This window comes from Neomonachus schauinslandi, chromosome 7 (genome assembly GCF_002201575.2).
Source record: "Neomonachus schauinslandi chromosome 7, ASM220157v2, whole genome shotgun sequence".
Classification (NCBI taxonomy): domain Eukaryota; kingdom Metazoa; phylum Chordata; class Mammalia; order Carnivora; family Phocidae; genus Neomonachus; species Neomonachus schauinslandi.
This window is the reverse complement of record NC_058409.1, coordinates 138,075,299-138,089,980: the sequence shown is the minus strand read 5'-3', so window position 1 is coordinate 138,089,980 and position 14,682 is coordinate 138,075,299. Positions and strand designations below refer to the sequence as shown.

Here is a 14,682-nt window from a genome sequence, read left to right as displayed (position 1 = left end):
ATTAAGTAGATACATAAGCTTTTACAAAAAAGAAAATCTAATTAAGATAGGGCTCACAGAAATCAAGACACTAATAATTAACCCAAATGACTACATAGGTCTATAAGAGGGTTATGCAAATGTGAGGCCGTATGAATATACACAAGCAATGATGCAATGTTTTGGTAGTTTTTGGGCTAGAAGTGTGCAGTGTGCCCTGCCTACTTGTATGTAATACAAGTATGTCATACATACTGGAATAAAACTACTTTTTTCCACTCATCTTTAACTTTTAATAAACTCTCTGTTCTGTTTCAGAAGCTAGAAAACAGGCTAACATTCCTAGAGCTTGCATTCCCGGTGACAGATTGTTTCAACCCAGCAAAAAAGTCCCGCTCACATTTGCCAATAAGCACGAGGCACACAGAGGACCAGTACGCAGCGCTGCATTATCGGTGGGCACTTTGGCATCTGCCCACAGCATTCTAAACTCTTTCCCATTCGTAACGTGCCTGAAAAACTACACATGGAGCAAAAAGTTTGATAAAAATATATTTAAAACAAGCAAGAAAAAATAGTTTCAGCCTTAAGGATAACTTTCATCATTCTTTTAACCAAGTAGAGTTAAATTATACGTAAAATGATTTCAAGTACCAACTTATAAAAGATGTGATAAATCAAAAAGCAAAGAACCAGAGAACTTTTTTTTTCAGAAAAATGTATTTGCAATTCAAATGTTCATATAAAAAGCATAAATTTTAAAAAGTTCATAGATGTGTGTTTTTAGAAGTGCTATGGTTTCCCCATTCATTGCAATTACATTCCAAAATGTGCAGGGTGGTCTACCCCACGCTGCCTTACACTTGGGTCACACAGAAGTCACTCTCATCACAACCTCCCCTGAGCTGTTATCTTCTGACAGATCTTCGTGGGGCCTCATCCGATTGAAAAGATGCAATAACACGTAGCCACACTGAAACCTCGGGGAAGTTAACTGCGTGGGGTGGACCAAGTTCCTGTTCCGCAGAGCTGTCAGTGGCAACCATAAAGTCCTGCTTGTGGAAGACTCTCCCCGGCTACTTTCTTCGATGTCTGTGGCTTTATCATAATTTAGTACATCCCAGTGTAAGTTAACAGCTCGCCAGCGCTTAAATACTCTGTAAACTGCAGCTCCTTCATGGACAATGAGACCTAAAATTCAAGGAAAAATAAAAAAAGGCCGGTCATAATCAAAAAAGTTAAGAATGTTATTTTGTATACAAGTAAGGGATTGAAAAAAAATAGTCAATTCTCTGTTACTCGTCATCGTCAAAAAACACGGTATCCTGACTTCTCAAATATTATGGCTAGTGGTAAGCTACTTTCCAGATTACACAGGAATAATCAATATCCAAAGAATAAGAATACACTAACATGCAGGAAGCAAAGTTCTCATGAATATAATTAACTTGCCCCATCACGGCTGAGAACATACCTTGGGCACTTACATTGCCTTAAGAGAATCATTAGGTTTATTGATTCTTTCATCATCTCTGAGTGCCCACCGTGGGCCACGCAATGTATTGGGGAATTTGGTCTCAACTGGTAACTTAGTTTAGGAAAGAGACAGATATTAAAATCATTACCATCTTCCCAGTTCCTAAAACAATGTCTGACACATAGGAGGTATGATACACCTTTTTCTTACTTTTACTCTCTTCAACAATCCAACAAAAATGTATTTAGCACCCACTTGAGAGTTTCATGTATATTACCTCATTGAGTTTTCATTATGAACACATCCAGCATTTTACAAACAAGGAAGGAGCTCAAGAGCAGACAACTAGTAGCGGGGGAGGAGGGTTTCAGACCCAGGCAGGCTGGCTCCAGAGTCCTTGTTCTTTGCTGCTATACAGTAAATTGAATGATTACACATTTCTGAGACAGACTCTCGGGAAAATAAACAAGGTAATGCAAGAACCTCAGGGACCATAAACTGGCAGTGTGTAACTAGGATACATGGCTCCATCTCTACCATCCAGCCCAGATCCCGCCACACCCTGCATTTTTCACACAGTTACATTTCAGCATGTGGTCCAAGAGCTTTTGAATTGGTGACTGCTCACAAAAAGAAATTCCTTGGGGGAGGCCCCCTTCATTTGAGAAGTGAGAAGAAACTCTTCTCCTTCAGGAGGCTGAAATTCCATTGAAAGTTGGTAGAGAGATCAATAAGAGTCTTTTTTTAGACGGAATATGGTTTCAGCTCAAGTCGTGATCTCAGGGTCGTGAGATTGAGCCCTGTGTCAGGCTCTGTGCTTGGGCGGGGTGGGGGGGATCTGCTTAAGATTCTCTCTTGCCCTCTCCCTATGCCCCTACCCCCCTTCTCTCTCTCTCTCTCAAATAAATAAATCTTTTAAAAAAATGTTTATTATGTAGTTGTTCATATTTGAGGGGGAAAATCCCAAACAATCTTAAAGTGCATTCTGAGAAGAATGGATAAACTGCATTATGTGGATCAATGATCACAGCAACACAACTGAAGGGAACAAAGTCACATGCACTAAGATGGATAAATCTTAAAAGAGCAGAAATCTCAAAGCCACATTAAAAAAAAAAAAAGAAAGTTTCAGAAAGAAATGATTGGGGTAAGTCATTATTAATTAAAAAGTCAATAGTGGATCTATGTAAAAAGTATAAAAACATGCATAAAAATAATAACCATTAAAGGCATGATAGTGGGGAGCAAAGAAAAGAAACAAGATCCAGGAGAGGCTTCAAATAGGCCATTGGACTGTATCTCTGATGTCACATTTTTTTATGCTGGGGCTGAAGATGTGGCTGTTCAATATATTCTGCATACTTTTTTGTGCCTGAATAATTCCTATGTTAAAAAATTACAGAGAATTAGGAAAATTTACCTAAGATGTATTGAGGCATAGCAACTCAGGTAGTGGAGACAAGTAGGGAGGTTACCACGTTGCATGTGGAGAGCAGAACGGAAACAGTAATGAGAATATAGAGGGACAAAGCAATACACTTGTCAGATTAAAAAAAAATTGACAGAAATAGAAATGCAAGAGGCATGAAGAATCAGTCTCATTTTTTTTTAAAGATTTATTTATTCATTTGAGAGAGCGAGAATGAGAGAGAGTACATGAGAGGGGGGAGGGTCAGAGGGAGAAGCAGACTCCCTGCCAAGCAGGGAGCCCGATGCGGGACTCGATCCCGGGACTCCAGGACCATGACCTGAGCCGAAGGCAGTTGCTCAACCAACTGAGCCACCCAGGCGCCCCCAAAAATTGACAGAAATAGAAATGCAAGAGGCAGGAAGAATGAGTCTCATATTTTTAAGGCTGCATGAAGGGGTGATTGAAAGGATGATAGTTACCTTCCCATAGGCACAATGAGTAAGGGTTTTGAACATGGTTTTGTTGGGAGGATTACTTCATTTTTTTGTCAGCTAAAACACTGGCAGGTAGGTGATGGAGATACCAGATTTTAGAAGTCACAACTACCTAATACCAGAATTTAAGTTTTATATCACTCCCTTCCCAGGGGATAAACTTCTGACACTTGTGACCTAAAAGCATTCCAAGGATGTGAACATAGGCCACTAAAACATGCATGTGGTCCAATAAATAAAAATAGATAATAATTGTTGAGAAGGAATGTAAACTTCTGTTAATCATAACAACTGCAAATAATTGTTTTGATCAACTTCATTTTCCTAAGGAATAATTGACACAACTGATCAGATATTTTTGGGAAATGGCCAAAAAAAGTAAAGACTACCAGATTTTAATTGATGATTCTATTATTAGCCTTCCGAAATCTCTGTGGGCCATGATTTAACTTTTCTGGCTCTATTTTTCCTATTAAAACACAATCAGAGTACCTAATCCATACGTTCAGCAAGATAGTATAAAGATAAATTGAAATTCATCAATTAGAAAGCACTCAAATTTCCTCGAGATGGTGGTTCTATAAGCACAGAACATTATTATTAATTAAAAAGTCAATAGTGAATCCATGTGGTGAGAAACATTCATTCACACTAATCACAAAACCATTACAGCTCACAACAGGTTCATTCTGGAGAAGTGCAGTGATGGGGGATGGCTTCACCCCAGGAAACCACTCATTTCACAGGATCCTATTCTTTTTTTTATCCATTTCCTTTAAGAGGCCAGAAATCAGATCATTTACTAGAGCTTAAGGTCACTTTCTGGGAATACATTCCTGGTAGCCCTTTTCTAAATATATAAATCTACCCAATGTGCACAAATAAATCCCACAGGTCTTTATAGTACATTTTGAACGGAATTTAGAGAGAGAGCTACTTGAAGTTTTCATAAAGACAGAGTCCTCTTGAATTTCCAGCTCCATGTGCTGCTTAATTGCATTTCAAGTTAAGAATGATGCTTAGATTTTGTTTTATTCCCCAGGAGCGTTCAGAATTACTCCTTGCCCTTTAGAAGCTTAAATTTTCCTGAAATAGGAGAATGCCACTCCACCCCAACGTTGTCCTCTGGAAGGTGTATTTTCCCCTTTCTTCTCTAAATCTTCTAGAATCGTAGCAAATGCCTTTTGTACTTGAGGTAATGAGAACATATGACTACACCCATCATTGAAATCCAAGAGTAAGGATTCATTTGACTTTAGCCCACATGCTGAAAATCCAACAATTAAAAATCATACTGCCATACTTTCTTACTGATGATCTTTTCTCCTCTTGTTTCACAACTGATAAGCTCACTTCCTCCAGTGGCTTCACTCTCTGAGTAATACCTCAAATTAAGCATTAAATGAGTTTGTCACCTTGACATTTCAGGGCATATAAGAACAGGCTTAGATTTATTCTGAGATTTATTTTTTTCATCTGAGTCACTAGACCTGAGAGGAAAAGCAATGATAATTTCTATAAAATGTAAATATTAAAGGATACTTTTAGGATACTCGCTACATTATTAATTGCATGGGTGTCAACAAGGTATGATTCATAGGAATTTGGGGTTTTGAGAGTTCAGTAAGTATGTGTGTATATGTATGTGTGGTTGGCTGCTTTTTATCATTTCCCTGCTTTTTATCATTTAACATTTAATTGGAGCATCCCCTTATTGATGTGCAAAGGAACATTTTTGTTAGGGAACAATCTTCTTAAAAAAGAGCAAGTTTAAATGTTTCTGGTTTCACTGAAATAAAAGCACAGTGTTCATGTATAGGCAAAATATATCCCAAATTTGTAAGTGATGTGTTGGTTGAAATTCTTATATGATCGCAGAAAAGGAATTAATTACCCAAAGAAATGATGGGGGAGATTATCAAGGTACAGATGCTCAAAAGTGTGTGCACACACACATGCCACTTGTCCATGTCTATTTCAATACAAACAAATGATGTGTTATAATGAACAGAGACCTGTAAAATTTATAGTCAAATACAAACAAATTTTGATATTAACAACCAAACTACTGATCAAATAATTTCATTTCTTGTGTTACCAGTCTCAGCTCTTGTTCAAATAGATTTGGTTGTTTTTCAAAACTTAAATTTTTATCAAGGTTCTATTTTGTGCCAAGCACTGCACTAAGTAGTTTATTTGCATGATTTTCACTTAATCTTGACAGAGACTCTACAAATAGATACCATGATTGAACAATTTCATGGTTGAGGAAATTGAGACATGGAGAGATTTAATAACTGTCCAACATCATGAAGATATAAGAATAAGACTACAGATTGGAGCTCAAATGTGTCTACTTATAAACCTTGAGTACTACAGTTGTATTCATGTTAAATTTTCAATGGTAAGGCAGTTTCTCCTAATCATAGAATTAAGACCAACTAAAAGAGTCCTTGCTATGGACTGAATGTTTGTCTCTCCAAAATTCATATGTTGAAGCCCTAATCCCTAACGTGATGGTGTTTGGAGGTGGGACCTTTGGGAGGGTAATTAGGGCTACTTTAAGTCATGAGGGGGAGGCTCTCATGATAGGATTAATGCCTTTATATAAAGTGGAAGAGACAGCAAGGAAAGGCCATGTGAGGACACATGAGAATGACAACCATCCACAAACCAAAATGAGAGACCCAACTAGACTGAACATGCTGGCACCCTGACCTTGGACTTCCCAGCCTCCAGAACTGTAAAAAATATATGTCCTTTGTTTAAGCCACCCAGTCTGTGGTATTTTGCTGTAAGGCTCGAACAGATGAAGACAGACCATGTAGATCTACATCACCCTCATTTAAAATACGAGTAAACTGAGCCCTGGAGACTGTGATTTGGGCAAAGTTAGATCATGAGCTGCCATTTTTAATATCTTTGTGTGTCACTGACACTATCATATCTCTAAGAGGCCCAGTGAAACAGCCCCTTCCTCCTCGCCCTACCCACAAGAAGAAAGTTGTTTAAGGCAACACTACAAGTGGTGAGAGCCTCATCCGGGGAGCTGCACCCACCCTGAGCTTTCCCAAGAAGCGCAAGGTCCACAAAGGAATAAAGACTGAAGCCCTGTGTGCTGTTCAATCAAAACAACCTTTGGGAGAGCTAAAGAACTTGCAACGCACAGCAGATATTTGGCTAGAAAAGGCTCTTGACTGTGAAAATGTACAAGATTTCAAGATTAAATTTCACCACTGTCCATTGTCAAGAGTTCTTTCTGTCTCTCTCCCTCTCTCCCCACCCCGCTCAGTGAAATTTACACACATTCTATAAAATACAACCGATGTCATTCAGAGAAGTCAATGTGCACCAGAAGCAGAACAGGGACTTTGGGTCCCATTTAATCCCACTTAAGAACAGTTTAGAGTCAATCTCATAAAGTGCACCCATTTTTGACTCCTTAATTTCTATTACTTGAAGACCAGAGCATGGTTGTTCAACGAGTATTAACTAAATAAGACTGTGGTCCAAGATACCCTTTGTAGTATGAGCTTTGCTAGAGTGTCATAATCTTCCTGGCGTATTTTCCCAACCTACCCCAAATTTAAATGCTCATGGACACTTAGATGTGACAGTAGAGGTAAACACTTTAAAAGTCACTCCCCCATGGGCCATCTGGGTGGCTGTTGGTTAAGCGTCTGCCTTCGGCTCAGGTCATGACCCTGGGATCAAGCCCCACATTGGGCTCCCTGCTGAGTGGGGAGCTGGCTTCTCCCTCTCCCTCCGCTTGTTCTCTCTTTTTTTCAAATAAACAAAATCTTTTAAAAAAAAAGTCACTACTCTATTGTTGAATCTTGTTAATATGAACCTTGAAGAAATAAACATGAGTGATTCCTTCTTTGTATACTGAATGCTCTTTGTTGAACTGAACTATATGTGGAGCTTAGAGAAAAAAAAATGCAAAAATATAAAACTTACAGAGATGAAAACTGAAAGACAATATAATATATACCGTCGCTGAAGTCACTAGACTCACAAGACAAAGCCATCATAAATTGATATCTCAAAAGCCAGGTCTCTGGGAACTACATGCCCTGATTATATACGGGGATTTTTGTGAAAATGTAACTTCCAGTGTTGCCCGTATCAGAACAAATAAGGTAAAGAAATATCCCACATAAAATGCACTTATGTCTATAAAAGATGAGTTGATTTTTCCATTGTTGAATATAAATTATATATATATACATATATATATATGTATTAATTCACAGATTTGAGAATGGCAGGCTAATCATGAGAGCATAAAGTTTAGGGGCTCAAACACTCAAACTATTGGTACGAAAATCTTCTGTGCAAGAAATGTAATAAGAGTAAGAATTATTCACGAACTTCCCACAGCACAGAAGCCCTTGCAACAAGAGGCTGGCTAATTTCCAAATACTGATGATCTGACCCACCCAGCCCCAAAGTAGAGTACATAACAGTACACATGAAGAAAAGATTATTACAAATAGTGAAGACCCTAAGTGACTGTTTCTCTGAGAGTACACAAAAGAAAATTCACAGTGTCTGTCTTATGACCCTGCCACTCTCTCCGTCCTCCCGTCTGCTCAGTGAAGTCCACAGTCATCAGCCTGGATGCAAAGAGCACACAGGTGCTGGATCTTCCATATTGATGACGTCACTGCCTGGCGACTGAACAAGATGGCAAAACCGAATTTTAATAAGGAGTATAATAGTTTACTAACTGGCAGGGAGGGAAGCACACTCTTTTCCAAAAAGTCCTGACATAGGTTGAATTTGCTTCTTGACCTACCATCCCTATTTCAGTTAATGACTGTTCCCCAAGTCAATTAAGCTAAAACCTTGGAATCACCTAGACTCCTCTATCCTCTTGCACTAAATTCTGCTAATTTTATCTTCTTAGCAAATCTGTGATAAACCCGTAAGACAGAGACTTCTCCGGAATGATCACTCTCCTATAGTTTCACAATGAACTATTATTAAACATGCTTCAAGATCCAGATTCTCTCATAATTTCTTCTCTGACCCACTCAAAATTAATCCCTCTCTCCTACCTTCTACCTCACCACAAGGAAATACCTGCACTATTTTCCTTATTACCTGTACTAGAATAATTTTTTTCTACGCCTGTGACCTCACTCAGCTGTGTGCCCCCAGAGGACAGGAGCCCTACTCCTACTTCAATGCTTGAAACACAGTAGAAACTCAATAAATCTTCACTAAATGAGAGGGAATGAGAAAGAGGAGAGTAGCCATCACTGGAATCTAAGGGATGACAAGGGTCTAGTCGTGACGGTGCCACAAACACAAAGATCTCAAGTATTGTTCTTTAAAATGGTAGAGTACGATCTTAAGATACCAAATGGAGACATTGAAACATGCGACAAGGACTCCAAGACTAGAGATGGAAGGGGTTTAGGAATCGGAACCTACGTTTCATACATACATGAGCATATGTGTGCGTACACACACACACACACACACACACGAACAGGCACAGGATAGAAGAGCTAAAATTCTTTACAAGGACTTATTTTCAGTCCCAGTAAACTGTAGTCGACTCCTCCATGGTCTTTTTGGCCTGGTCATCAAATATCTCCCTGCATCCAACAATCATGAATCCAGCTAGTCACAAAATGACTATGCTCAGGTCATAAAGCCTAAGAGGCTGATATGGATTCTTCTCTGCTATTTCCAGGCAAAACAGGGAGTATAAAAGAGATAGTCCATTCATCTGACTACTTGCTGTTCTAAGAAGCCAATCCATCAATCAATCATTTTAATGATTTCTTTTATTCCTTAGTAGATAGGAGACTTCTGATCTTTCAATTACTAGCCCTGCCTCTCAAATCTGCCTTTGGCATAGTCACAGAACATTCCTCAAAAGCTGTAGACCTTGTTACACGTTATAAAACACATGATACGTTAATTTTTTAAAGGATTAAGAGAATTCACCGGAGAGAAGAATTGTTATATCATCTAAGCTTCTGCCCAGAAGTGCCTGTGAGAAAAGCCACCTATGGATATGATTATTTCAATAAAAGAAATGAAGGAATAAGCCCAATGCCCTTAGAGATGACAAAGATATCCTAGAGCCCTCCTATAACTGAGAGCATGGATTAGAACTAGTTTAATTTCAGCTGAATACAACTTCAAGTCTGTCCTTCAATTCATGAGCAGATGAAACACCTTCAGCAAAAGGGTGATGTCATATCACACAGCGACTAACAGTGGACATAGTCACTGAATTTCAAAATTAGAAAATACTGGGTATGATTTCATCTAACCCCTTTGCTTTGGGGGATGAGGACTCTGAGGCCCAGAGAAGTGACATGGCTTGCCCAACGGTCCACAGTTAGTGCTAGAGCCCAGGATCAGAGTCAGACCTTTGATGCCTGGTCCAGTGTGCTTTATACTCTGCAAGAACTCAGACCTCAGGAGCCATCGTTGGCCAAAGTCAGCCCACACTAGTGTCTTCTTGGCCCAAGGGATATCTACCGTGAGCACAGTCTCTTCAGTAACACCCGAGGCTGGGATGGTAAGTTCTCCTCTGGTCTTCATCTTCAAGGGTACACTGCAGCATTGGGAAGGATTACAGTGACCCTCACAATTTATAGAAGTAACTCCGCAAACCCCAGTGAAACAGTATTGGGTTAAAATACCCTATCAACGTCCACTTTCTGTGTTAAAGTTTTTAGAACTGGGACTCTACTTTGGTGGGTTTCCATTTGTTTCCCACATTCCAGTATATGGACTAAAAACAGGCTTTTTTTCCTTTCCTAAGTAGGCTCCACCCCAACGTGGAGCTCAACGCGGGGCCCGAACTCACAATGCTGAGATCAAGAGTCAGATGCTGAACCGACTGAGCCACCCAGGTGCCGTGGACCAAAAAGAGTTCTTAGAAGAAGACTGTTATGGGCTTTTCCTAGTGGCAAGTAGAAACAAACACAATGTCTTTCTCCAATGGACAAACTGTCTACTGCAAACTCACAGAACACGATTTTATTAATCTCTAGAGTAAAGCATATATGTATTGGTTGTTCTATTTTTCAGGATGAGAATAACACTTAAAAAGATCTAACCTGAAACAACCAAAATCTGTTTATCTTTATGACTGCGATAGGCTATCTCATCTTTGTTGGCTTTGTTTTTCATTTCTCTTAAATCATACAAGCAGTGGGTAAAAATTCCAAATAGAAGTGACCACCTAAACATAAATAAAATTTCTAACTCTTTGATTTCATTCACACAACCTCAGTAAGATTTTTTTAATTGAAAATATTAATGGAATTTTTAACCTGAATATTAAAACGCTCAGACCTTAGCTTTCCTTAATATTCTAGTCTATGACCTAGCAACAAAATTCAAGGTTTAGATGTGATTCTTTACATAAATAATTCTTTTTTTTTCAAGATTTTATTTATTTATTTGACAGAGAGAGACACAGCAAGAGAGGGAACATAAGCAGGGGGAGTGGGAGAGGGAGAAGCAGGCTTCCCGCTGAGCAGAGAGCCCGATGTGGAGCTCCATCCCAGGACCCTGGGATCATGACCTGAGCCAAAGGCAGACGCTTAATGACTGAGCCACCCAGGCGCCCCTACATACATAATTCTTATTAGGAAATTGTGTCACTCAGATCAATGGAAAGAGATTGCTCTTGGGATGCTGAATTAAATCTTGCCCATTCTCTACTAATATTTCGGTATGTTCTGCATGGCTCTATTAATTTAGAATACATGAGTAAAGACTTCACAAAGTGGCTATATTACTTTGGGTTTGGGGGGAATTTTTTTTCTCCATTTCTGACCTAAATTCAGCTCCCCCATCCCTCCAAAAAGTATTTATTCCTGTTGTTATGCCTTAGGTGTTTGAGACGCCAACTGACGTGGTTTCACTTCATGAATAAACGTCTTGTAAATGAGCCATTCGAGCTCAGCATATAAGAAGGGGCATTTACTAAATAATAAATAGAATTAACTGAATCACATAAATATTCTGTCACAGGCTCTGGCGCGACAAGGTCTGGATTCCAATCTCGGGTCCCTCTTCCAATCTGTGAGACCCTGGGGGGACTACTTAATGGTGCCTCGTCTCCGAGATGAGAATAGCAACCTATACCCAGTAGAGTGTTGAGGATTAAATAGGAAATCTGAGGAAAATCGCTTCGCATAATACCTGGATTAGAAAACATAATCTGAGATATTATTGCAGTATGGTCTTTAAAACCTTACTTCTACATATCTGGAATAAGATACGAGCTCCATTTCTGTGCTCATCTCTGTGCTTCCTGAGTTTGTCTGCGGCTCCCCTTCAGCACCCCCACAGTCCCCAAGCCTCTGTGCTGGGCACTGACGCATCATCAGAAGAGTGATCATGTTCACATTCTCTTCGGTAAATAAAGTTCTGGGCTGCAAAATAGTCTGAAGCCAGGAGATCCCCAGAGAGGCAGGTGTTGGTTCTGAAGAACAATGTCCAGGATTTTAGGTTAAGGGGCTGCCTCTTCATGTCACGGTTCCCTCTGCCACACAATCGACTCTGATCTCTCCTCCCAGGAAGACTTCCCGCTCCGAGCCGGTGGCCTCAGTACTCACCCATCTCCGACTGGCCTAGGGACACACTCAGATCTCTCAAAGGCTGCTCAGCTGTGCGTGAGCCTCGCGTATTTAAATTCCCACAACTAGGAATTCCCGCATGTGTGATCCCATGAGCATACGGTGCGGCCATAAGAGATAGCCATCCTGGCCCCTCCGCCACTCTCAACCATCACCCATGATCTGCCCCCTGGTTCCTGGCTCCCCTCAGCCCTCTCGACACACACAACTTCATGTTTCGGGCCAGTGTGGATGACCCGACCATGACCTGAGGTGCATGACCCTTGCCCTCTGCTGTCCCTCCTTCACTCCAGTCTGGGCCCTTCCCTTCCAGAAACCATTCCAGCTGCAAGCTTCAAAACTCTCCCACCTGGTGTGGACAATCACCGCCTCCTGGGCTTCTTATCCACTTTCTTAGTCTCAACGCACCCTCCTCCACCTGCTGAAGGCCGAGCCCCTGGACCGCACATTCCTTCCCAGTCGGCCACTTCTTTCTGGCTCTGGTTCCTTCCTCAGCAGCGAGAAAGCACCCCCCACCCTGTAATCACTCTCCCAGCCCTGGAGGAGAAATTCAAGGCTGACAGTGCTGCTCAGGCTCCCTGCACCTCTGCATCACAAACCCCATTTCAGCCCAGCCTCAAAGTTCCCCTGTCTCCACCTTGCTCCTCATCCCTAGTGCGTCAAAAATAGGGAGCGAGGGGGCCTTGCGGATCGGGCCACCCTCATTCCAGCCTCCAGGGGGCGCTCTATCATGCCCAGTGCAGGGCCCAAAGCCCTCGGCAGCTGATCTTCATTTTTAATGCTCCCCATCAGACTCTTCCCCACACGGTGCCTTGAGCATACCACCAGTTTGACTGAGAAACGGGAGGTCTTTTGCCAGGAGGCCCTTCAGCTTGTTCTCCGGGAGCAGCACAGGCAGCTGTGCCCACTGGGCCTGCTCTCCACCTGCCTGCCCTTCTCGGGCACCATGCCCCTCCTGGGCAAGGCCAACCCCTCCCCTGCGTGCTGGGTGCTAGCTCTGCATTCAGACAGGCATCAAACTGTCCATTCTTCGGTCTTTTCTCTGGTTTCTTCTGGATCCTTCTTCTCAGCATTTGTCCCTGCCTGACTCTACCATTAAAACAAACAAACAGATGGGGTGCCTGGATGGCTCAGTCAGTTAAGCATCTGCCTTCAGCTCAGGTCATGATCCCAGGGTCCTGGGATCGAGCCCCGCATTGGGCTCCCTGCTCGGCGGGAAGCCTGCTTCTCCCTCTCCCTCTGCTCCTGCTTGTGTTCCCTCTCTCACTGTCTCTCTCTCTGTGTCAAATAAATAAAATCTTAAAACAAAACAAAAACAAAAACAAAACCCCAGGAACTTTTCTCAATTCCACACCCAACTCTAGGTTCTGCCCTCATTTAACTTGTTCAGCCAAGATTTGTTCAACCTACATTCTTTTTTTTTTTTTAAAGATTTTATTTATTTATTTGATAGAGACACAGCGAGAGAGGCAACACAAGCAGGGGGAGTGGGAGAGGGAGAAGCAGGCTTCCCACTGATCAGGGAGCCCGATGCGGAACTCGATCCCAGGACCCTGAGATCATGACCTGAGCCGAAGGCAGACGCCCAACGACTGAGCCACCCAGGCGCCCCTGTTTAACCTACATTCTGAGCCCCCTTCTGCCTGTCCCAGCCATTCTCAGCCTTGTGTTTATGCAATCAACACCCATACTGCTAAAACCAGTGAGTGCACTTTGGCTTAATTCACCTACTCTTGAGCCGGCATCTGGCACTACTGACCATGTGTTCCTCCTCCCCGAAGTTCCTTCCTTCCTCCTCACCTAGACTGACCCACTTTTTTCTCCCCTGGTCATGCTCCTCTGCCTGCTCTTTGTGTCTCTGTGTTCCTCAAACTGCTGTTCATCTCGCCCAGATCACTTTCCCCTGTAGACCGCGGCTTCAACTACCAGATGTCAATCTCCAACTCAAATTCCTATCCTGAGCTCCAGACCCCTATATCCAGCCACTTCCTGGCCATTTCCACTTGATTCCTCAGAAATTCTGCAAAAAGAAAATGTTCAAACAGAACGTATCATCTTTTCCTCCCATCTGCCAATCAGCCTCTTTGAATCACACCTGATGGCCCCTTTCCTTTACCCCCCACTTCTGCCCTACCTCTATTGATTCGATCACCGTTATCTTGTGATCAACCTTTTTTAATTCCAGCAGCTGCCTATCTACCTTAATGTAGGGCCTAATCCTTTGCCTGGATTATTATCTTCTTGCCTTCCCAGCATGCCCTCCGCGCCGCACCCCCCACCCCCTTCAACCTCTCCTAGCTATCATTGCTCTTTCTTCAACATCACGCTGACCAGTCACATGCAGCAGACCACCCTCCAGGGGTTCCCTGAGCTTTCAGGGTTGGGTCCCACACCCATGTCCCACCTACAAGATCCCTGTAGACAGTCAGACCTTATTTCCTCTGCTACTCCCCAGCAAGCATCTTTTGCTCTTGTCACACCAAATTCCCTATGAGTCCTCAAAAATACACATTTTCATGTGTTGACAGGTTCAGGCAGCTGCCTCTCTCTGGCCCCTTCCATGCTCTTCTTAAAGTTTAGCTCAAGATTTCTGCTCCCCCCCCGCCCCATAGATGGTGCTGCCACTAAGGATGGTTAACCAACCTTCTCCCACCAGCTCTCACAGGTGTTTGTCTCCTGACACCTTCCATTTTCCATTTT

General features: G+C 42.0%; 1 protein-coding gene across 1 annotated transcript in view; it reads right to left on the bottom strand.

Moving 5' to 3' along the window:
* Positions 1-689: 689 nt before the first annotated feature.
* The window catches only part of MARCHF11 (membrane associated ring-CH-type finger 11), a 98,971-nt gene continuing 84,978 nt past the window's right edge, over positions 690-14,682 (bottom strand). The window contains exon 4 of the mRNA XM_021702531.1: positions 690-1,170. Within this exon, the coding sequence (XP_021558206.1) occupies positions 848-1,170 (323 nt within the window). The 3' untranslated portion in view covers positions 690-847. The remainder of the gene's footprint in view (positions 1,171-14,682) is intronic.